This window comes from Micromys minutus, assembly GCF_963924665.1.
Source record: "Micromys minutus genome assembly, chromosome: 24".
NCBI classification, from domain to species: Eukaryota; Metazoa; Chordata; class Mammalia; order Rodentia; family Muridae; genus Micromys; species Micromys minutus.
The window spans coordinates 15,820,605-15,845,336 of NC_137959.1; the positions used below are offsets into that span (position 1 = coordinate 15,820,605).

A 24,732-nucleotide genomic window follows, 5' to 3' on the forward strand; every position below is an offset into this window, starting at 1 on the left:
GACATGGTGGCGTATACTTTCAAAAAATCCTAGCACTCAGGAGACAGAGGCAGGCAGAGATCTGTGAGTTCAAGCCCAACCTGGTCTACACAGTGAGTTCCAGGTCAGAGGAGCATACATAGTGAGACAATGTCTCAAAAACCAAACCCAATCCAATCCGACCAAACCCAACAAACTTCTATACCTTTTAAGTATGTACATGTATTTAATCTCAATCAATATTAAAGACTGGGGGTGGCTACTGATAAGGACTGAACTTACATAATACCAAAACTCAATTTAAAAACACTTCAAATATATTTGAATTTGGATACCTGATGCTGGTTCCATTATCTAAATCAAAGCCTAAACATTCTTCCTTTTAATAATAGGTGTGGTCAATTTGTTCTCAATGAACCATATACTTACTACCTTTCTAAGGCAGTTAAGCCTGGTTCCAGACATTGTTATAGTTAAAAGGTGTAGGTACAGTCCTTAAGATACATGTTGAGCCCCCAGCCTTCTACAAACAAGGTTAGTGGCACAAGGGTTTGGCTGGCTTTGTCACAAAAATGAACCTGGCTCTCCAGTCTATGTTGTTCTTTAAAGCAGTTCTTTGCTTTCTCAGTTGAAAATACTCTTCAGCTCTACAAGAACAACTAAATGCTAAAAGGATAAAAAAAAAAGCCTTTAATGTATATTAATGTGGTTGAAAACTCACTATCACTTGCATAAACAGGCCATTTTGAGATACTCTACTTGAAAGGCAGAAATTTTAAAATATGGTATTTCCTCTCATATAAAATTTAAACATAAAGAAGTGTTTTAATGGTGAATGTGATTTAAACCAGGCAATTCAGTTTGGAGGCCTGATACTCTATGCAGTTTCTACTGATGTGTGGAATTTTAAAAAGATGATTTATAACAACTCTTTATCAGAACAGAGGGGGATCTTGCATTTGCTATGAGCTGTTGATAATTGATGCTTGCAGTAAAATACCATATGTGTTTTAAACTCTCCATCTTGTTCAGTCCAATCAAGAGCTATATAGTTACTTAAATGGCTGGGTTTGTATGACTATCAGAAATACTTTAAATTAAAAGTAAAGAAATTACTGATCAAAGTTCATAACTGTAATAAATAACAGGTGGCCATACCTTGTAACCCTCCAACTCCAAAGAGGTTTAGACCTGTATCTTTCACTGGCAGGTCTCCTGCTGTCTCGTCACTTGGGCCAGACATGGCCTATCTGTGGAGAGAAGAAAATTCAAACAAACTCTTCCTAAGTTATTGCATTAACTATGCAATGGAATGAGCCAAATAAAGTGACTAGGAAACGAGAACTCTAATGGACATGTTATTGCCCACATGTGCTGCCTGGGCAAGATGAAAGCTGCCATTCTAGAAGGAACACTGCATCCAATCATGAGGACTGTCTTCACTGGGCAGCATATTTCCTACAGCTCTCTTAGGAAATGAGCTAAGATCACCATTCCTCCTTTCCTTACTCATTTATCTGAAACACAAACAAACCCTTCCGAAGTTAAAAAATACTTTTAGTCCTACTCCTTTCCTTAAAGAGAGCATGGATTCTAGGGGGAAATAATCTACCCCTAACCCCCCTCCCCCCAAAAAACCCAAAAACCACAACTCAGGTCATGCATTTGAGTCAAATAGTTTGTTCTACCATCTCATAGTTGGTCAAGTCATTAAGTTTACCTAATTTTAAAAACAGAACAAATTATACCTATCTCAGTTATCCTAAAAGAGAGAGATATAAAATAAAGGCATTGAGTAAAGGTGCTGGGGATGTCATGAGTCTAGGAATGCCCCCTGGCTGTATGGTGTGCAAATGAATGGCTCTTCTCGAGCTCTGCAAAGGAGGTTCCATAAGTATGGCTTAGCTTTTGTCACACTCCTCCTTTGTTACTTCATGTGGGTTCCAGAGATTAGCTACCTCAACATATGGTCTGTCTGGCTTGTTCTAGAACTTTTAGTTTCTTTTCTCTATAGAGACATACCATAGTAAATTAGTTTTTATGTGGGCATGAATATACAGTGTATATTAAGCAAAGAAAGAAAGAGGGAGAGAGAAAGAGAGAGAAAGAAAGTACTTTCTCTATTTCCATTTTGACCTTCCTAGAAAGGCAGAGATGTAAATTGTAAGTGACGTGCTCTTGTAAGGAAGAGACTTTCAAGCTCTAGAATGCTGGTTTTAGAATGGAAGACCAAGAAGTCAGAACGCTTGCTCCTCTTGTTCACCTCTGTCTCAGAAGCTGGCACAGAGTGTGGTGCACGCAGTGAGCAGCATTTATTAAACAGTCACTTGACTGGATAGAGGGAGCTCTTGGGTCTCAGTGTGTGAAAACTGAGACTTGGCTACGTATATGCACATGAAAAGTGTCTCTTAGGGAGGGCCCAGAACTCTGATTGGAACTCATGATGGGCTGAGAACCACTGCTAGGGACAAATGTGTCCAAGAGTGACTACGGAAGGTGATGCTAACACATACTGCTTGCTCACCATGCTTCCAGTGCGCACAGGCAATGACCACTTAGATGGCTTCTGATATACAAACATCAGCCAAGACAAGTAGCTCAATTGCCCGAGGTCATTCAGGAATTAGTTGTTTGGTGATATTCCTGGTTATCATGACTGAGGAGAAAACTGTTACTGGCCTGAAGTAGATAAGATGCCACAGCAAATTCTCCTTCCTTGCTCTCCGATTCCCTTCCACTCTTCCCGGCTTTCCTCGAGCCCGGCACACTTTTATTTAATTCCAAAGGCTCTTCTTCAGCTGTGTCCTCATACTTCAGAGCTCAGCCCAACTGACCCTTCTTTAGACTTTCCCATACGGTTCCATGTTAATTTTCTTCCTGGTTTCTAACATTTCTAAGGGAAGCCTTATGCAGTCTAGGCTGACATGAAATTCACCAAGAACACTAAACACACTGGCTTCAAACTCTCTATTTTTTGTTTGTTTGTTTTTTAAAGTCTCATTATGTAAACCTGGCTAGAATTCAGAGATCTGATTGCCACCACGCCTTACTGCTTACAGCAATAGCCTTTGCCATTATCCCAGAGTTGTCTAGTAATTCACTGTCATCTTCATTTTTTAACCTAGCATGTTATATTTTCACACCTATATCATAGTTTCTTGCTTTTATCTCTTCCCCCTCCTCCATCTCTCTAGCTTCCTCCCCCAAAAGAGTCCCCCCTTCTGTTATCTGATGTCACATAGTGGGCATCAATGTTATCAATTACTGAATAAATGAATGAATGCCAGGCAGCGAGTTTAAACAGAATCTCTACCCTGTAATGGCTTCAACAGACTATGGGAATAGTCAGATGAAAAACAGTAATAAAAACTAGAGATAAACCACTTGAAACTGACAGTGGTGGTGGGAACTTGAGGCAAGACCTATTACTGAATTTAAGACCAGCATGGGTTAAAAAGCTTTAAGGCCAGCCTGGGATACATGGGGAGGCTGTATTTAAAAAAAAAAAAAAAAAAAAAAAAGACAGTCGGTAACAAAACAACAGCAGTAACAAGCCCCTTGGGAGGCTTAGGTTCTGACACCCAATCCCAAATCCTGGGAAATAGAGTGACTGTGACTTTCAAGTTGTAGGACTTAGGGTTGGCAATTCTTATCAGCTAGGTTTCTGGCTGGACAGGGCGGACTGTGATGCAGGCCTGAGTATATGGAGGTGTGTCGGGATGAACTGCTTTTCACGCAAAAATCCCAGGTCTATCCCGGGTTTCCGAGTGGACTCCAGGCCCTCAGCTGTGAGGCAGGGAAGGGCCAGCCAACCTGCATTAGCCCCCACCTCACAAGGTACTCACCTCCGCGTTCGCCCTCCGCTAGCTAGCGGTTGCTATAGCGCCCAGGGCGCGAGCCTCTGCAGGCCCAGAGGAGCACGGGAAAACACCGAGTCCCGTTACCCACTGGGAAATGTAGTTCTCTGTAGGCTCCCGGCCGTCGGCGGTCGCATAGAGGACTACGCTAGCCGTGCTGGCTGACTGGAGAAATTCGGCTCCGAAGCCCAAGGAGTTCTCGGGAGTCTCGCGGAGCATTCTGGGAGCGGTAGTTCTACTAGGTATCAGAGAGAATGGCACAAGGCGGGAGAGAGCCGTTGAGAGAACTACACAGAGGAGGCGGGGTCCAGGGCGAGGGCGGTCACGGCCCACGGTGGCGAAGGCGGCTTTAGTAGCAGCATGAAGCGCGTCCAGACCGCGGAGGAACGAGAGCGGGAAGCTAAGGTATGTGGGGCTCCGGGCATCTGGGATTCTGCGTTAGTCCGGGACTAGAGGCAGGGAACCCGCAGAACCGCTGGGATGGGTGAGTGGATGCTCGGCTTTAAGCCAAGGGATGTCAGGGCCTTGTTTGCAAGAGACCTGCAGACGTGGTGTGTGTGTGTGTGCGCGCGCACGTCTGTGCTGTAAATTCGTATTGCTCTGGATGCAGATCTGGATACAGTTAGACTTGGTCAGAAATGAAAAGATAGGCATCTAAGGCCGTGTCCCTATTCCTTGGTTATATTTGTAGCCACTCTTGTGCCTCAGTTTACCACCTGTGCCTTTTCAGCTTGAGAGCAGCTGAGCCACTGAATCTGTATGGTGAAATGTTTTTTATTTGGAGCATTGCCTCAATGGCCAGGTGACTCGTCTGCGTGGTCAGCACATCAAATACGCTTTTCATAGCTTCTGTGGATAGTATATTCCTGGACTCTGTGCTTGCTCTTCAGCTTTCTGACAGTGGACATTCCTTGGGATGACAGTAATAACAACAGTGACTTATTTGCAGGGATTTTTGTATCAGACACCTACATTAAATGCATAATTATTTCATATCATTGCAGCAGATGGCAAGACATATTACATAGGTAGAGTATAAACAGTCTGTTTTGAAGATGAACACTTGAAGGTCGATGTTTTCCTTTTTCCCATTTCCAAAGTTGGGACCTGTTGACCAGTCTACTTTTCCATTTCTATTACCTTGGATGAAATTACCATGATCACTTCAGTGAATTGTCACAAATATATTCACTTTCACCTTAGATCTTCTGCATCCTCCTCTTTCCCCAAATCATATCTTTCTCCACATTCTATAGAGAGTCATTTTTCTCTTCAAAATTTAAATCTAGGTATGACCCACTGGCAGCCACCCGTTTAAAAGTTTATTAAGGATAAACTCTGCTACTTAGGATAAATATAAAACTTCACACAGCCTGAAAGATCCTGCGTGGTTTGGGTCAGATTCTTCCCATCATAAAGGTCTCTCTTGTGGGTAGTTCATTTGGTCAAAGGCCTTTGGATATGCAGTTTGGTGTTTATTCTATGGTAGGTAAATATTTGGCAGTGGGGATCAGTGGGAAATGAAACAGGCACAGTACTTACTGTCCTGGAACTTCCTCTTGTAAGATTAAGTCGGTAAACCTAAGGATTGAAAAAAATGTTGGATATTTTGTGTAAAGGCCTGTGTTATGTATTTTACAGACACGGAAACAGAGTCTGGCAGAGATTGTCCTTTGCTCAGGGCTGTGTGTTTTTCTTTAGGTGGGATTAAGAATCAGAGTGAGTTCCTATGACTTTATAATCTCCTAACTCTGTTTCTGTTTCTGTTTCTGTTTCTGTGAAAAACATTGAAAACAAAGCACAGGGAGCTGTTTTAAATCTTAGCCAGTGTCCTAGTAATCATGAATGATTGCCTTTCTGTTCAGCTAAATTAGGTATAATTTATAGAGTGTCTTGAAATCATTTGTTGTAAACAGGTTAAATTTTGACAGTGTACATATATGTAGAATGTTCCAGTTGTATAGAGAACATCACTGTCTCCCTTAAAAAGTCATTTCTTTACAGCCAGTTCCTTTATTTTACCCCCAGGCAGTCATGTGACCAGTCATGATTGTTGAATCTATGCTTTCTAGAATTTCTTATGTAAGTGGAAGCACACAATGTGCACCCTGGTGTCATTTTTACTGGTCACAATAGTTTTTCAGATCTATACATGTTAACGCCCATATTATCAAGTTGTTTCTTTTGCTGAGTAATAGTGCATGTTGTGTGACCCCATGACTTGTTTATTCACTAACCTGTTGCTAGGCATTTGGATTGTTACAGGCTTGAGACTATTAAAAACCGTGAACAATCATGTTATCTATTTTTGTTTACACTGGCTAAGGCATCCATTTGCAATTTCCTCAAGTACTTCACCTCTGTGTCTAGGCAACACTAATTTTTTGTTGTTGTTTGCTAGGGATACCTTTTATGGATATTTTGAGTGTGTGAGCCTGTTGTCTGTGTATGTCTGTACATACATATGCAGGTACATGGGCAGGTGTGTGTATGTGGAGACCAAAGCTCCTCATTGAGTTTCTGCTTCAATTGCTTTCCACCTTATTTTGAGACTGGATCTCTCAAGGAACCCGGAGCCCACTAACTGGGCTAGACTTGCTTGTCAGCAAGCTATGGGGATCTTCCTGACTTCACTTTTTCTGAGCAGGGATTACAGGCATGCACTGCACCTGGCTTTTTACATGGGGCTGGCAATCAAAACTCAGGTCCTTTTTGCTTGTGGCAAGCATGTTATTAACTGAGCCACCTCTAGCCTCAGAATATTACCACATAAATAGACTCACATGATATGTGATCTTTCTGTTTGGCTGCTTTCACATGTTCATCATATCATGTTTCATACATGTTCATCCATGCTGAGGTTCATAGATCTTATAGCACTTACTCATACTCTTCACTACCTGATAGATGGTATTCCTAGTTCTGCACTCACGACTATTATGTATTTGTTTATTTACTTACTATTCTTTCTGTTGCTGTGATAGAGCATCACAACCAAAAGCAACCAGGGGAGGAAAGTGTTTACCTCATGGTCACTGTCTTGTAAGACTTCATCATTGAGGGAAGTATTTACCTCATGGTCACTGTCTTGTAAGACTTCATCATTGAGGAAAGTGTTTACCTCATGGTCACTGTCTTGTAAGACTTCATCATTGAGGAAAGTGTTTACCTCATGGTCACTGTCTTGTAAGACTTCATCATTGAGGAAAGTGTTTACCTCATGGTCACTGTCTTGTAAGACTTCATCATTGAGGAAAGTGTTTACCTCATGGTCACTGTCTTGTAAGACTTCATCATTGAGGAAAGTGTTTACCTCATGGTCACTGTCTTGTAAGACTTCATCATTGAGGAAAGTGTTTACCTCATGGTCACTGTCTGGTAAGACTTCATCATTGAGGAAAGTGTTTACCTCATGGTCACTGTCTGGTAAGACTTCATCATTGAGGAAAGTGTTTACCTCATGGTCACTGTCTTGTAAGACTTCATCATTGAGGAAAGTATTTACCTCATGGTCACTGTCTTGTAAGACTTCATCATTGAGGAAAGTGTTTACCTCATGGTCACTGTCTTGTAAGACTTCATCATTGAGGAAAGTGTTTACCTCATGGTCACTGTCTTGTAAGACTTCATCATTGAGGAAAGTGTTTACCTCATGGTCACTGTCTTGTAAGACTTCATCATTGAGGAAAGTGTTTACCTCATGGTCACTGTCTGGTAAGACTTCATCATTGAGGAAAGTGTTTACCTCATGGTCACTGTCTGGTAAGACTTCATCATTGAGGAAAGTATTTACCTCATGGTCACTGTGTGGTAAGACTTCCTCATTGAGGAAAGTGTTTACCTCATGGTCACTGTCTTGTAAGACTTCATCATTGAGGAAAGTATTTACCTCATGGTCACTGTCTTGGTAAGATTTCATTGAGGAAAGTGTTTACCTCATGGTCACTGTCTTGTAATAGTTCATCATTGAGGAAAGCCAAGGCAAGAACTCTAGAGGAACTGAAGCAGAAGACATGGAAGAACACTCACCGCTTATTGGCTTGCTTCTCACGGCTGTGCAACTAGCTACCCTTCTGATAGTGTCCAGGACCATGTGCGCAGGGTAGTACCACCCACAATGGGCTGGACCCTCCCATATCAATCATGAATCAATTATTAAAAAAAAAAAAATTCCCACAAACATGTCCACAAGCCAGTCTGATGGAGACAGTTCCTTAATTTAGATTCCCTCTTCCCAGGTGACTGTAGTTGTGTCAAGGACATGGAATGCTTGGTGAACAATTTGATTTTATTTTTTCCTTTTTTTATTTTTATTTTTTGGCTGTCATGGAAAATGATGCCCTGAACAGTTGCAGCCTAGTTTCTGTATGGACGGGGTAGAGGTCTGCTAGCAGTCACATTGAAAGACTATGCTTAATACTTTGAGAAGCTGCCATACTGTTGGCCACACAGGCCTCACTACGCCACGTTGCTTATAGAGATGTTGAAGGTTCTTCAAATTTCTTCAAGTTCTTGTCATAGCTCGCTACTGTTTGTCATTTCATTGTAGCCTTCATGGTGACCCGGAGGTCACTGTGGTCTAGATTTGTATTTTCCTGATGACCACTATTACACATTATCATATACTTAATGAACATGGGTATATTCTTTTTTTTTCCTTGTGCATATGTATGGGTGGCAAATGTATATGAGCCTGTTTGTGTGCGTGTAGGGGCATATATGGTAGTGCTGCATGCTTGGGAATGCACATGTGTGTAGAGGCCCGTGGTAGATGTGGGGGAATCTTCTATCAATTCCACCATTTTATCCAGGCTAGGTCTCTCAGTTGAAGCCCAAACTTGCAGATACAGCTAGTCTGGGGATCCCTTGTCCATGCTTTACTAGTCCTGAGACTAGAGGCAGAACCCACTCCTCCTACCTAGCACTTACTTGGCCTCTGAGAATATGAAGTTCTTTCTTCAGCACCAAGCCATCTCCCAAGCCTCATGTGAGGTGTGTGTTCACATTTTTTTTTATCCAGTTTTATTGTTGTTGTTAGCTTATTAAGTTTTATGAGTTCTTTATATTTCCTAGGTATATTTATTGCCTTGGCTTCCTAATAAGCTAGGATTACAGTCCTGAGCCAGTGTGTTAAACTTTTGAAATATTTGTCCTGAAAAAAAAAATGAAAATTTTGAAGTCACAGAAGTTTCATTTGCTTTTTAAATTGCATGCTGCCATTTCTACAGTAATTACCTTTGATTCTCCTTGTCTCTTTGTAATAATTTAGATTATATATACATATATATATACACATATATATACATACATATATATATATATATATATATATATATATTTGCACTTGCAGTTGCTTGTATTATAGACTTTATGTACTTTCTAAATCTGAAGGGAGAAGAAGATTGGACTAAATATCTGGCTTTCTAGCAAAACATTCCTTCACTCTGTTGATTATCAGAGCGCACATACATGTGTCCATGCATTTGAACAGGTGCTTTTCTTAGTGGCATGAGTCAGTAGTATTTGCTAGATCTATTTGGCAGAAGTTAGACCATTGGGTCTCCTATTTCTTTGTCATTAGAATGAGGATTCGAACTTTGGGCCTATGTCTCTCCATCTAGGCAGTAGTGCCAAGACTGAATGACTCTCTGGGCAACTGTGAGGCCCCATTCACTGTGTGTTTGCAAATGTGTGGGAGTATGTATGGCACCTGTATGCATCATGTGAAAGTACATGTCTGTTTCCCAGGGGCAAAGTAGTTGTGGTCTTCACTGAGTTTGGTCGTCTCTGTTGAGATGATTTGACTACAGTTTTCAGATAATATAAAACCCACAGAAGAACCGGAAGACTGGAACTTAGAACTAACTTAGGCCTGCTGTCTCCATGGACAGGTTGCCATTTGTGTCAGCTTTTTTGCAGTCCCTCCACGCCACATCTACAATCCGAGCCATTACTGTCATTTAGTAGAATTTTTTCTGTGTGCTGGGGATTTGTACTTTCTAGGTTACCTCTAGCACTTGAGCTACACCTAGCACTATTTTCATTTCAACAAACTGTAACAGTAAAAAGGAGGCTCTGGCCCTCCTTACCCCTAATGATTCAGCTTGTTTTCACTGAAGAACTGGGGAAGTCTCATTCAGTTGCCAATTGCAGAGACATTAATATCTATGTGATACCTACTTAACCCAGCTCCTAGTCCTACCCGCCCATTGTTCTAAGAATATCTACTTTGTTTCCCCCTTTATTTTTCTTTGCAGGGGCCACTACAGGGTTGGACATTTCCTTTCATTGCTGTGTCTCTTTTCTTGTCATCTGGCCTCCTTTATAGTTTCTCTTTGGTGGTACCTGGAATAGAACTCAAAACCTTGATTTAGCTAGGCAGGTGCTCTACTGTGAGCTTCCAGCTCCAGCCCTGATCTGTTTTTTTTTTTTTTTTAAATAATATTTATTTATTGTGTATATCTGTCTTTTTCCTATAAAATTTGTGTTCTGGTACAGTTGGAGTTGAACTTTGGGCCTTAGGCCTGGTGGCAAGCCCCTTTACCTGATGAGCCATTTTGCTGGCCTAGCCTTCTGTTCTTCCTAATATCAGTTAAACTAGTTTCTGTCTTTTCTCTACCCTTAAAGGAGTCAGACTTTGTAGTAACACAGGTGTTTGTTCTGTGGAATGGTCATACGTTTGTTTCTTCCTTCATTCCTCCCTGTGGCAGGCTGTAGGCTCGGGTTTAATGGCAGCTGCAGCTGGGAACAGAGAGGCCTTCTAACGGAAGACTAGACCTCTGTAGGCAAAGGCCTTCTCTACAGCTCCCATGGCGGGTTCTGGTGAAAAGGAGACAGTCCATGTTTTAAAGACATTTATTGTTATGGCGGAAAGTGGATGAAGAAAACCATACTTCCAACTTCTCAGGGCCTGAGATTAAATACCTTTTACCGGGAGGAGTGTCTGGAGGGAAGAAAAGCTAATTGGCTAAGCCTCTAGGCCCTTAGGTCCTCATAATGAAGATCTTTTTTGAGGCCTTGTGACCTGTGGTCTCCTGCTCACCTGTGGAGGAGGGGCTTGGGGTGTTGCCCTCTGTGACTGATGGCCTTGAATCTATGGGGGGTGTGGCTGATGACCACAGCCTGGTTCCTGGAATTTTAGGGAAGCACCTACGATCCTATAGGGACCAGGGTGTCTTTCACAGCCCATATCCCCACAGTTGATAATTTTACATTTCACACATTTTCCCACAAGAGCCTTTTTTTAAGCAGTGAGGGGAACTAGATGAAACACTTACACTATTATATACTATATATGCGTATACTGTTAAGTCTAAGTTCAGTATTTGGGAGAAAGTGTATTTGTCTTTCTGAGTCTGGCTTAATTCACTTACCATAAATGATCTCCAGTTCTATTCATTCTCCTGCAGGTGTCATGAGTTACTTTTTCTTTGTGGCTGAGCAAAACCCCATGTGTTTCTAAACCATTTTCTTTATCAGTTGTCTAGGCAGGCTCCATTTCATGGCTACTGAGGATAGCTGGCCGTGAACAGGGATGTCCAAGCATCTTTGTGGTATGTTTTCTTAGAGGCCTTCAGGCATAGTCCCAAAAGGTATAGATGGGCCAGCGGGCAGGTCTATTTGTAGGTTTTTGAGAATTCTCCGTACTGATTTCCAGAGTGATCGTACAAGTTCACATTTCTGTTAGTGGTAAATGTGTTCGGTTTTATTTCCCTAATAGCCAAGGATGCTGGATAGTTCTACAAATGCTCGTTGGCCATTGATCTTTCTTTTGAGACCTGTTGATGCTTTCCACTGTGTTTTTAATTTGAGGTTTCTATCTCTAACATAATGTTTTCCTTTTCTTTTTAAGAATCTCAGGTTCCTTGTAGAATCCCCTTCCCTTGCTGCCGTCTATTATTTCTGCAGCTGATGGTCTCCCCGTTTTACTGACTCTTTCCTCTGTCCCTGATGGATTAGTCTGAAGGTACCCTCTTCCAGCCACTAATGGCCTTTTGAAATCTGCTTCTGGCTTTCTGTTCGTTTCAGGATTCTGGGTTCAGTAATAGAGGAGTGATCTTTTGGAGGAGTCTGTTGCTTTGCTCTTTCATATTTCTTTTGTTTCTGTATCACTAATTACACATTTGCTGGTTTGGATATTCTGAGGTTTGTCCTCCCCCCACCCCCTGTGTATGGTGGTCTTGGGGGTATCATTGAACATTCTATTTCTGAAAGTTAATCCTCTGAACCACTGAGGCTAGAGGAAACTGTAGCACTGTCAGATACAAGATGCAGAAAAGCACCTAAAGTGAGTCACAGCCCACAGGCACATTACTGGTGACCCTCAGGCAGACATGGCTGCAGTGCACTGTGAATGTGGCAAGAGCTGCTAGGTGAGGTAAAGGAAGAGGCAGTGGAGGAGAAGCAGATGTGATGTTAAATTAAATGAGAAAAAGGAATTATTTACGGGGGGGGGGGGGGGGGAGAAAGACGGGGCCAGAAAAAGACAAGAAAAGAATTTGCCAATAACCAAACAGTTCAAAACCTGTGGAGAACTTAACCAATTATACAACTATAAGCACATATGTAGAAGTAAGAATATAAGCGTGTGTGTTAAAAATAAGCAAAGAAATAGAACCACCCCAATGTGGTAGCCAGAATGCCTCTAAAAGTACAGGAGAGATGTGGGTTGGAGGAAGAAATACAGTGGGTGAAAAGAGTAAAATACAAAATTAAAACTAAGGAAGAAAGATTGCCTAGTAATGAAAAAGTAAACAGACCTAACTCACAAAACCAAAACTGGATGACTGTGTGAAGGGGAAAAATGGACATGTAACAAAAGTGAAGTTAAAAATCCTACTGAAAGTATAGTCAAAACAAACAAATTACCTGCTTTCAAAAAGTTCTAATGGCTTCTCTTTGGGTCCTTGTGTATTCAGAGACTTAAATCATGTGCTCTGAAGTTCAGGAGGGTTTTTTACCGTCATGGTTAGCTTCAGTATCAACTTGAAATAACTGAGACAAGGCAGCTGCTACTGAGGAATTGCTTCCATTGGATTGGTCTGCGGGCATGCGTGTAGGGTATTTCCTTGGTGTAGGAGGGCCTAGGCCACTGTGGGCAGTGCCTCCCCTGACTAAGTGGGCCTGGGCTGTGTAAGAAGTGCCTTAGGGAAACCAACCCATTTAAAATCGCTCATTTGTGCCTTCTGTTTCAAACTCTCACCTTGGTTCCTACCTCGGCATCCATGGTGATAGGCTGTAACCTGTGAGCTAAGATATTCCTGCCTCTAGTTGCTTTCCTCTCAGGGTGTTTTATTATAACAAGAGAAAGCAAACTAAGACTCTTTAAAGGATATTGTGAAAGGTAGAGACACGCCCAAGGGATGAGCCTTGTGGGGGAAGGAATACAAGCCTTTTTTGCCTTCTCCACCTGTGCTATTCTTGTAACCACCTCATATTCAGTTACTGAGAAGGTCCTGAAACTAGTCTGGTGATCTTCACCGACGGCTTGTTTTGAATTAGGTTCATCAAGGAGATGGGGCACACATATTGGTTGTCTGTCTGTGAGGGCATTTGAAGAGATTAAATGAGGGGTAGAGACCTGCTCCATGGCTGGGGCCCCAGCTAACAAAAGAAAAGAAGATCCCGTTTAACCATAACTTTAACTGAGATGGGAAGCCCCAAAGTTCCAGGAAAAAATGGCGAGTTTTAATGCCTAGCTTGGGTGAAGAATGGTAGTTGTGTAGGCACAGAGCTGGATGAAACTGGATCTAATGGAAGAGCTAAGATGAAGCACATGGGGTCCTGCCTGGTAGATTCTTGTAGACTCCTGTGTTTCTTCCTCTCATGCATGGGGCAGGACCCTCCTGGAGTGAGCATCTTTGATCTCATCTCAGTCAGGCCAGTTTTGGAAGTTGACAGTAATGTTTTTAGGCTTCCTGGTTTGTTTTGGGAAAGGGGGCCACAAAGACTCATCCTGGTTTGAACTCGCTTTTGAGTAGAAGCGAGGCAGAAAGTCAGAGGAACCGAGGTTCTGAGGTTCTGAAACCTTCCATGTCTCTTAGTTCAAATACTTAAGCAAGCGCAAAGCACCCATATCAGGACTCTGTTTTCTATGCCGCAGCCTTGTCAGCCTTGCTCCGCAGCTGCCACATGGCCGTCATCTCATGAGCAGACTTCCAGGAGCCCACAGTTTTAGGATGTCTATGGAAACAGGGATGAAGACCTGCGTGGGGCAGATTCCTCACCGCCCCCGGTTCTGAGGACCTCCGCTTGTGGAGCCTGCTCTGCCTCCTTTTGTTTTCTTTCCTCTCCCCAACCCCTCTTCATCTGCCGCAAGTCTCCAGTGTGCTCGCCTTCGCTGCTTGTGTTTTGTTATCTTCATTATTCGATTCTAGTTTCCAAACCACCTGAAATACCTCCTGAACATTTCATGTGCGAAACAATGGAGTCAGAACAATTCCTGTTGCTTTTTGTTATTTCAGTCTATTTTATGTTGATTTTCAAGTTGGAATTCAGTGTCTTCCTTCTCCCCAAAAGTCTTAGAAACTGAACAACTATTAGCTTACCTGAAAACAGCATTTGTGCGGAATTCATTTTATTCCAGTGGCCCGTGTCTTCCCTGTAGGAGAGAGACATTAGCAGTCAGTAAGGGAAGATTGCATGGCGTAGAACTTCCAGTGTGTCGTATTACCCACACGACCCCTGCTATTTCCAGCACCACCTTGGGACTACTAAGCACTCCTGTTTTGGCAGAGTTTGGCTCAAGGCTAAAAACATCTCAGTCTGGCAAACTTGCCAGAAACCTTCCCATGTTCAGGAATAACCACCAGTACAGACTGGTCTGTCTGAAACTGCAGAGTCGAACTGAATCCCCACACTGATGTGCCCTTTCCCCGTTTAAGCTTTACAAAACCTGAAGACCCTGGTGTCACAGCACACACTCCGGTCCTCAGAGACTGTGGCCCTTCAGTTGTTCTGATTCAGAGACCAATCTTCCTTTATTTTCGTGTTGCCTCCTTCAGTCCCCATCTCTAATACTTTGGTGCGGAATCCAGGAGGGGTTTTGTTGGGCCTGAAGCAATGACCCTGCCCCCTGCCTTAGATGACTCCTTTCTCTCCTTCCTCTCCCACTCTCCTCTTCCTTCTTCCCACCAAAGCCCACTGAGAGGTCCTCAGTCCTCCAGACTCACTTTGGGCTAAACAGAGACTGTTTGACCTCTGTCCTGGTCAGTGACACAAGTCCCTCCGATGGAACACTTTCCCTGTTCTTGGGGAGTGATTGATTCGAGGGCTAACCTCAGTTTTGGCTCCTTCCTTTCCCCCTTGTTAGTCTCATTCTGTCATCCCTCTGACCTCCAGAGCAGAGGCTCTGTGTCACTCATCCACAGCTGAGCAAGCCATGAGGAGGAGGTCCGTGAGCAGCACCCCTCCATGGCCTCTATATCAGCTCCTGCCTGCAGGTTCCCACCCTGCCTTAGTTCCTGTCCTGACTTCTTTGATGATGAACCTGGATGTGGAATCCTAAGCCAAATAAACCCTTTCCTCCTCTAGTTGCTTTTGTTACACTGTTTCATCGAATCAATAGAAACTCTTAAAAAGAGGAGTTGTTTCCAGGCTATTGGGGTATTGTTATTGGAGACCTGGCCATGTGTTTTGGGGAGGAGTGTGGAAGGACTTCAGAACTTTGGGCTAGAAAAGCCGGTGATCTCGAGGGCTGTTCTGTGATCTTGGAGGGTAAGAGTGCTGAGGGCAATGCAGAGGATGGAAGCCTGGCTTGCGAAGCTTCAGGTGAAAGGGTGAAGATTCTAAGGGGCCATTTGCTATTTTGAATTAAGATTCTGTTGCTCGGGTCAGCCGGGGCTGAAGATTAAGCCATGATTCATAGAGACCAGTACCACTGAAGTGGAACCGTGCATAACTGGGACAGTTGATCATGGCCATTTGGAGCTGAGAAATTAGCAATGATTAAGACGAGACCAGAATCACTGAAGTCTGGGAAATGTTTTTTTGAGTCAGCACACAGAAGCTGTGTTCCAGAGGCGGCCAAGGTTGTGCCTTGTGCTGGCGGCTGATCTTGGTAGTGTAAGAGTCACCCAAGGTGGTTTTGAAGGCATGAAGGGGTCATGAAGAGCAGCTTAGGCTTGGCACTGTGCAGCAGGGCTGGAGCGCCTGAGGAGGGTCCAGGAGAGGCCATTGGCCAAAGTGCAGCTCAATTGCGGAAAGAGATCCCACATTTTGGAGACACTGGTACCATGGGACAATTGCCAAGAACAGCATGGAGTGGAGCCTGCATGAACTTAGACAAAGGTGTGTGTGCGCTGCTGAGGGCAGAACTGGAGAAGTGACCTCAGCCCAGGAGATTGTGACGTTGCATTATGTATTACACTACATTAAGGGCTTTGCTTTGATCTATCTGACTGTGACTGTGCCCTGGCTCTTCTGTCTTGAAACAGAAAGTATTTCAATTAATTTTGATTTTTACAGGAGCCCAGTTGAAGGACTTTGAACCTTTAAAAGTGATTTTGAACCTTTAAAGAGACTGGATATTTTAAAGGGACTGAAATTTTAATGTGTTTAAATTTGTAAAGACTGGGACTTTTAAAGTTAGGTTTTTAATGTGAGCTCTTGGGGATGAATGAGAAAAGAAAGGTTGTGGACAAGTGATCAATTGAACTGGATAGTTTTATGTCAACTTGACATAAGCTACCGTCTTCTTAGAAGAGGGAATCTCAATTAAGAAAATGGCTCCATAAGATGAGGCTGTGGGCAAGCCTGTAGGGTATTTTTTCAATTAGGGATTGATGGTCCAGCCCATTGTGGGCGGTGTCATCCCTGGGTGGGTCCTGGGTTTTGTAAGAAAGCAGGCTGAGCAAGCCAGTAAGCAGCACCCCTCCATGGCCTCTGCATCAGCTCCTGCCTCCAGGTTCCTGCCCAGGGTGAGTTCCCGTCCTGACTTCCATTGATGATGAACAGTGATGTGGGAAGTGTAAGGCAAGTAAACCCTTTCCTCCCTAGGTTGTTGTGTTCCATCAAAGCAGCAGTAATCACAGATAAGACTGATTCCACCCCCTCTATCAGCTGATAGAGTTCTGGTTCCCTGAGCTCCGAAGGCGTTTTTATCTTACGTTATCTTATATTAACTTATTTTAATGGTTTGTCTTGTTCTAATTTTATGGTGAGCTCTGCTGGGTTCCAGTTCCTGTAATTTCTGCCTGTTATCTTCAGTTCCATTCTCCTCTGAGATAAAATGTTCTTTTCCCCCTCAATACACCTTTTTTCTACACATGTCTGCTTTTGTTTCTTCGAAGTCTAGCAACATGTTGACTAATAAGTTTTCCTTTCACAATAAAATTAAAAAAAAAATCTCTACAAATAATGGTGTGCAAATCTTGGTTTATTAGAATGTCATATGTATGATAAAGTATACTAGGCTGTTATTATGTGATTATGTTTTGTTTCTTTACATCATGTACTGATTACTAAAATGACTCATAACTAAATGCTCATAAAAACTAAAAGCTGTTAACTTGGTCCAATTTCATTTTGTACACAATGTAAAATAGTCTAAATTTTAATCCAAAATTTAAAAAAATGATAGAGTAATGGTCCTAAATCTTTCTTTGGAACAATTGTCGTAACTTGCTTTGTTTGGTTGGTTTTTGTTCCTTAATGACAAGGTTTCTCAGTGTAGCCCTAGCTGTCCTAGAACTTGATCTGTAGACTAGGCTGGCCTTGAACTCAGAGATCTGCCTGCCTCTTGCTTCCTGAGTGTGGGATTACATGTGTGCCACTGTAATTCTTTTTTTTTTAGAACATGAATTTGTAAACTAAAAAATTTTAGACTGACTTTAATGACAAGACTTAATATGCACTTCCGGTTCTACAAGGTAGACCCTATTGCATGGGGTATTTGTTTTTTTTTTTTCCATTTGGACGATTATACTTCCTTTAAAAAAAAAGTATGCTATACCTTTAAATGTGTTTTATATGTAAATGAATGCATGCACATACAAATACAAACATTTTTAGGGTTTTAAGGATCGACTTCCATGTTCTTTTAGAAAACAAACAAACAAATTGGGATTTTTTTTTTTCAAGATTCAATACAGAGCTTCTGTCTTGTCTTCCAGACCTTCAGCTGTGCTGGCCCAAAATAATGGCAGCAGGATTTGTTAAATGTTAATACTCCTCCACAAAAGAGGAGGTGAACAGGCCATCCCTGCGGATTCTATACAGACAAAAGGCTAAACCAGGGAGATTGATTATGTGATTATGAAACAAATGTACCAAGTAAGGACTTTCCATCGTCACCGCCTGCACACCCAATGCACCCACACAGATTCATTGGTTCTCCAGGGGGAACTTGGTGAAACTGAACTTCGGTTTGTCATTAGGGCTTTATGAAGAGGGGATAGACATCACTTGTTCTCCCTCTCCCTATGGAGAAAGTTCTCACAACAGATTGTAAATTCATTTTGTTAATGCGATTATGTTTCTAGAGTGGGGAAAATTAAAAAAAAAAAAGGTTTTTCAAGTTGTGATGATACCTAAAGGTTAATACTCAAAGATAATACATACAGTATTAAAGTTTCTGAGATCAAAGATAGATAGTTACAAAAGCTAGTTAAAATGTATGTCAAACCATAGTTTATTTGGAAACATATGGCTATTGAAATCTTCAACAGTAGTTAGAAGTACCAGATTGGTGTAACTGAAGTTCTAGGCATTAGGTAACTATGCTTGTAGGCTATTCTAATGTGGTTAAAGGGAAAAGACTGTCCCCCTACCTTACCTCCCCCAATCCTCCAAGGTCAGTGAATTCCCAGGGGGCTGCAGACCACCTCTTGAAATGATATTTGAATGCTAATTATAATTAGCCATATAAATGTTATTTGAACAATTATATTTTTCACTAACTACCCTCTTCCTGGCATATACGTTGCTCAGATAAAGGACAAGACCTTCCTGGGTTTACCTTAGCTTTGCAGTATCTATACGGAGCTGAGAAAGGCAGACCTATTCTCTTAAATACTGAGGCAGCAATCTAAAAGCTGGGCGTATCAACTATGGAATACTGTTTCTTTCTGGAAGAGTGGTTCTCACAGCTTTAGTGGGCCTTTCTGCACCCTGACCGCCCATCTCGATTAAAGTAGATTGCGAGTTGGGAAATTATTCTGGATATCCACGTGCTGTCTTAGCTACAACATCCCATGAAAGCACCCAGTAGGATATTTTATTTTTCTTTTAAATTGTCACTTAGATGCTGACGTTAACTAACTCCTTACAAAGCTTCTGGGTGCTTGGCCCTCATGCAGGAGTCTGATGTAACAAACCTCTTCTACAGAACCTTGGTGCATGGTCCAGTCAGTTACACAACTTAAGTTTATCTTGCCAAACAAACCTTATGTTAATCATGATGTTAAGCTCTTAATGTTTTCTGTAAGGTTGTAGTAGAGGAGACTTAGTGGCTGGCCAATGAAAAGGTCTGATGCTCATCTGCCCATCCACTTACATCCTGTAATGGACAACAGTGATGCAGAGCATCAGTCTTGCTAGCCCTTCCTCAGCGGGACCTTCCTTTGGGGCACTCTAATGGATGCCCTTTCTACGTCATCTTTTTGTCAACTCAAAGCATTTGAGAGAGTCATCTGTGGCCCCAAACTCCTAAAAGCAGTTCAGGTGACCTTTTCTGTCTCAGTTACCCACTATCTCACCAGCTCTGAAGAATTTAAGGAAATTCAGATCAGCTTGCCCTCCTTCAGGACTAGCTCAATTCTTAGGCCACTGCAGTACTCCAAAATGAGAGGACTCCATCTGACTGCTGCTCAGAATGGGATCTGTCCCTTCCACAAACAAATCCAGACTGTTTCAAGATGTGGCCCAAAGACGCGGGGCCGGAGAAAACATCCAGTGACATACATGCCCCTTGATTTCCTCGGTGCATTGTTTGTTCAGAGAAATGCAGTGGCATTTGCATTTCAGGACCTGTGCAGTAAGAAGATGCCATGCTCCGGCTGCAACAACCCTTCACCCCTTTCTCCTCAGGCCTTGATACACTTTTTTACCTTAGTCCTGTTTCCTCTTGTTCCCTTCTGTTGTTGCTTCTGCTAGTCACCTTGGCTGCAGCACTCCCGGCACACCAGCCATGGAAGTAAAATGTACTGTAATCCTTGGCTTCCTGCACTGCCACCCTCAAACCTCACCCCTGGTCAGGTGCCCTCCATCTTTAACTTCAGACTGAAATGTCTAGCCACAGGCCCTTTATTCTTCCCCTACCCCCAATCAGGACCCTTCTATGGCCTCCACTTTTTTGCCTCCCCCTTCCTGAGCAATCTCTGTTTCATCCCTTTCCAGCCCTCTAATGACTATTGTTAAAATGTCTCTCCAGGGGTACATAACAACAGTCACAATCCACTGCAGTGATCAAGTTTGAGCTCTCCTGCTCTATGAGAGGTCAACAGGACCTACCCTCCTTAGATCCTGTGAACAGAACTCTGTCCCGCTTTCCCCCAACCAGCCAGAGGTAGCTGGGGGAGACCTGGTGCCCCTTTTTCCTTTGTGTTGTTCTCAGGGTCTACAGTAAAGGGTAAAAATATCTTAGTCTAGCAAATGCTTGCCTCCCGACCCTTGCCATGGTCAAGAATAATGGCGAGTGCAGACAGTTCCATCTGAAACTGCAGAGGTGAGTGAAAGCAAGGCCAGAAATTCATCCACTGAACTCCCACCCTGATGTGCCTTTTCCCCTTCAAGGTCCACAAAACCTGAAGTCCCCCCGTGCAACAGTGCACACTGCAGTTCTCAGAGACTGTGGCCCTTCAGTTCTGCTTCTGGGGCGTCTGCTCTCCTTTATTTCCATGTTGCCTTCTTCAGTCCCGATCTAACATTAGCGACATAAGTTTGGCCATTTAGAAGTTCGGGAAGTTTGGGCTTGCTCAAAAAAAAAAAAAAAAAAATTATTTTCTATATTATTTCCAGCATTCAACGTTTGCCAAACACAGCGAATGTCCTATAAATATTTATCCGATGAAGTCTCAAGAGTGCCACTTGTATTGGTCATCAGGCTTTTTAATAGAGCTGGGAGTAGAATTTGAAAGAAATAATAGAAAATGATTAGGCACTTAGGGATTTGAAATTAGTCACACACTAATGGTATAGCAATTAATTTTGAGAATCAAGACTCGTCCACTGAACATGTGCTTTGGCGGTGGTCAACAATAGTTCCTAATGTTTTCTTCTATTTTAAAATGCCACTTTGCCATGGATATTTGGTATTTTCTGTTGCTAATTTTTTAAAGGATATTTTCCCTTTCTTCCTGCTGTCCTTCCTTTGTTTTGAAATAGTGTCACCATGTGGCCCAGACTGAGCTCAAATTCACTGTGCAGCCCCACTGGCCTAGAGCTTGAGTTAGCTCTGCCACCGTTTCCTGGGTGCTGGAGTCAGTGGACTTGTGGGGTAGATTCCATGATAGGGTTATTTTGAAAACGTGTCTTCTTGTTGCCTTGAAGACCTCATTGTGAGATGGCACTTCTGGAGCCCTGGGGAGGAAGGGCGCAGGGGAGAGTGGCTGAGTTTGGAACTCTGCTGAGCTTGTTCATTTAAGGTTGGGTCGGAGCCTGGTTTTGTGTTATTGTACACTTGTGCCTTACTGGTTGATTTCATGGTGTAAGGCAGGGGGAATCAGGACTGCTCGGCTGGGTCATGGCACATTTATGAGTTAAGGTTTGTATCAGTGGGGACATATTTCTGAACGCTTGTTCTTGGCATGTTTGCAAGGCCAGCGTGGGATGAAAGGTTAAGTCTGGAGTTGGAGCTGTAGGTTTCCATGTAGAACGTCGTGCTTTATATGGTGTTACAAAACCTGTAAGGTGAGATTTGGTTCTCGGAGCTCATTTTTAAGCATCCCATACCGTAGTTTAAATGATGCAGTGCACAGTGCACTGACCTTTATCACACTTTTCTCAGTAGGACTTTCTCCTCCCACTTACTCTACTGTCCCCACTAGTCACTATTCTGGTCACCGAGGCTGCCAGTCTGACTACCAGCCTTGTGTTTGCATTTATACCCAGTGCCCAGCCTGCTGCGGTGAGTTCGTTTCCTCTGTAGTTTCCGAACTGACCTGCTTATGAAGACCATGCCTTCTGTTTGGCTGAAGAGCTGCTCTGCAGATGAAGGGCAGTGGGGGGCTTAGCAGCTGTAGAAATCAAGTAGGAACCTGTTTGAAGGACCATATCGGCTCGCCTCTAGTCCGAGGAGATGCGTTGGTAGAGAGTCAGTGTGTTCTTAACTGTTTGTGATCAGAAAAGTCAAGAGCTCTGATTTCTGCCTCAGCCCTAAGCCTGCCCTATGGCACCGTCACTTAGTGACTGGATCACTCAAGGGCGAGCCTCAAGGGCCTGCGTTTCTCCAGAAATAATATAAAACGGGCCGGTGTCGCCACCTCAGCTCTCGGTGCTGAACTGTGAGTGATTAAAGTCCCGGGGCTGGGTTAATAAGGGTTTTCTTTCTGCGAGCAGCAGTCTATATCTCCTCACTGTTTTCTGAAAACAGATGGAAAATCTGCTGATGAATTTTTGCCCGTCAGCATGAACATTCTGCTTTTTTATTTGCTTGAGAGGTATGAGCTGAAGAGGGGCAGCACACGCAGACCTTACAGTCCCCGAGGCTGCGAGGATGCCAGCCGCTCCAGTGTCAGTCGTGTTTAGGTAGCGTGTCTTTGTTGTTGTTGCTGTTGTTGTTGTTGGATCAGCAGCTAATACACTGCAAGCAGTTGTGGTTTGAGTCACTTTATGGCCTGGTAACACTATTAATGAGACAGTGATTGGGAAATAGCAGTCACTGTTCTCATAAAACATGATCCTCCTGTGGCAGGCACAGCCGGGCAGAGGAGCCACATATGCAGACTGGAGGATTGGGTGAGGGCCACTGTTGCCAGCTTTTAAATTCAGCAGACCCCTGCTGCTTAAATTGTCCCAGCTGTTAATGCTGGAGCCATTACAGTAATGGGCTGAGCAAATGAAGGCGAGCGAAGACACGCACGCTTTATTACCAGAGGGGCAATTTCTCCTCATCTGTAATGGCAGCGGTGCTTCATATTGATCAGACCATCAAGATACTAATCCTCTGTAAAATTACTTGTTATAACTGAAAATGTGTTAATCCCAATCAGTCTGTGTCCTGACTGTCTACTTACTATTGAATACAGACTGCTGGATGGGTTCTTTTTCATGATTTAAAGCCCTTGCCTTGAAAATGGCTGGTGCCGCCCTCCCAACACTGAGCGCTCAATCTCAGCCGGAGCCCTGGGTTGTCTTTTTGTTTTAAGCAGAACATCACCCACTTAATTAAGGAGTGAGTGTCTGTCTGGCCATCTGAGTTATGCTGTGTTTTATGGTGTCCTGGATTTATTAAGCATCTTGTTTTACATTCAGTCCGTGGCTTGTGCTGTAAATAAAAACAGAGCCATCTTGCACATATTAAATGTGCAGGTAGCAAATGTCAGTAGGTACCAGGGGTGGGAGGCTCTCTGATTTATATCTCAGCACCAGGGTGTGCTCTGTCGATTGAACGCACAGGCAGGAAGTGTTGGTGTCTTCTGTTTAGCAGATGTGGCTTTTGCATTGTTATCTGAGGAAGTTCATAGGGATTTCTGCATCCTTGGTTTAGGAGATGGCTTTTTTAGACAACCAGGCCATTTGATTACTGCACCTTTCCACCCCTGGTTTGTGAGAAATGACTGTAGCTAGAAATGATAAGATCTGTTAAAAACTGATTTATAGCTTCCTTAATATTTAGAAATTTGGAAATTATTCCACAAGTTTCCATGTTTACCATAATCTCTTTCCACATGCCTTATGTGCATATTAGTCTACAGATCCACATAGTTTCTTGGCAATATCCATTTTTTTTTACTATGATGTCATTACTCAGGGCATTTGTGTGGTATTTTCTGTAGAGGACTCTCAGTGATAACTTAATTAGCCCTCTTTGTGAGGCAGACTCTGTGTTAGGTTCTGGAGAATCAAGGACAAGTGAAATGTAACCTTTGCCACTGATGACTTCAGTGCTGTTAAAGCCATGCATGTAAGCAAACAGTGACTGCAATGGAACCCACCATGAGTGCAGGCCTTGGGACTGAGCACAGGCTATGGTGCTGTAAAGTCAGCCTGTGGGGGTTGCTGCTGTGTCAGAGAACACAGCTGCTGTTTGTGTAATTATCCTAAGCCTTGTTTAAGAATGACTTCTAGCTGTGTAGAAGAATTTTCAGAGGGGACATGTTTACTACGCTCTGGGGACAGTGAAAGGAAGGGTTTTCCCAAAATGTTTTGATCAGTGCCTACTCTTTTGGATCTGTATAGCATTTCACTAGAAGACTGCTTTAAAGGAACCGCATGCTTATTTTATTGCTTGTGCCCTGGCCTTTGCATTAGAAATCAGTCCTGCTGTTTTAGGTAGTTCATCTGAAGAGGCTGTAGCCTGTGGTAGTTGAGAGCACACATCCACAGATTTTCGGATCTAGGCTGCTTTGTCCCACCTGGCTACTTGCTAGCTGACTGATGGTTTACAATCACATGATCGCTGGGCCTCACTCACCATCTCTGCACTGGGGGTGGTGACTGTGGTTTGAAGTACGGAAGGCATTTAGGATAGTAATGGCTGCCACTACCTTCCGAGTGACTGTGCTGAGATTAGTTTGCACATGTGAATTATGAAAGTTGGATTTGTAAATGTTATAACCATCCTACGTGTGGTGTCAGATGGCAAAAGATTCATTACTTAAAATATTTCTTCCTGATTACAATAATGTTTTAGAGAAACTGAAACATGGCTTTTTAAAAATAGTTGAATAAAAGTCTCCTGTAATTTCCTGGAGATGACCACTGGGACTTTGTTCTTGTTTTGTTTACATTATTGTAT

At 42.9% G+C, this 24,732-nt stretch overlaps 2 protein-coding genes across 2 annotated transcripts in view; one reads left to right on the forward strand and one right to left on the reverse strand.

The window, feature by feature from the left end:
* The window catches only part of RPGRIP1L (RPGRIP1 like), a gene marked incomplete at both ends in the record, with an annotated part of 82,264 nt that extends 81,042 nt beyond the window's left edge, over positions 1 to 1,222 (reverse strand). Inside the window, one exon of the mRNA XM_080937056.1 lies at positions 1,138 to 1,222. Coding sequence (XP_080793182.1) covers positions 1,138 to 1,222 — 85 coding nt within the window. The remainder of the gene's footprint in view (positions 1 to 1,137) is intronic.
* Positions 1,223 to 4,145: 2,923 nt separating this feature from the next.
* FTO (FTO alpha-ketoglutarate dependent dioxygenase) overlaps positions 4,146 to 24,732 on the forward strand; it is a 327,644-nt gene continuing 307,057 nt past the window's right edge. Inside the window, exon 1 of the mRNA XM_080937058.1 lies at positions 4,146 to 4,241. Coding sequence (XP_080793184.1) covers positions 4,197 to 4,241 — 45 coding nt within the window. The 5' untranslated portion in view covers positions 4,146 to 4,196. The remainder of the gene's footprint in view (positions 4,242 to 24,732) is intronic.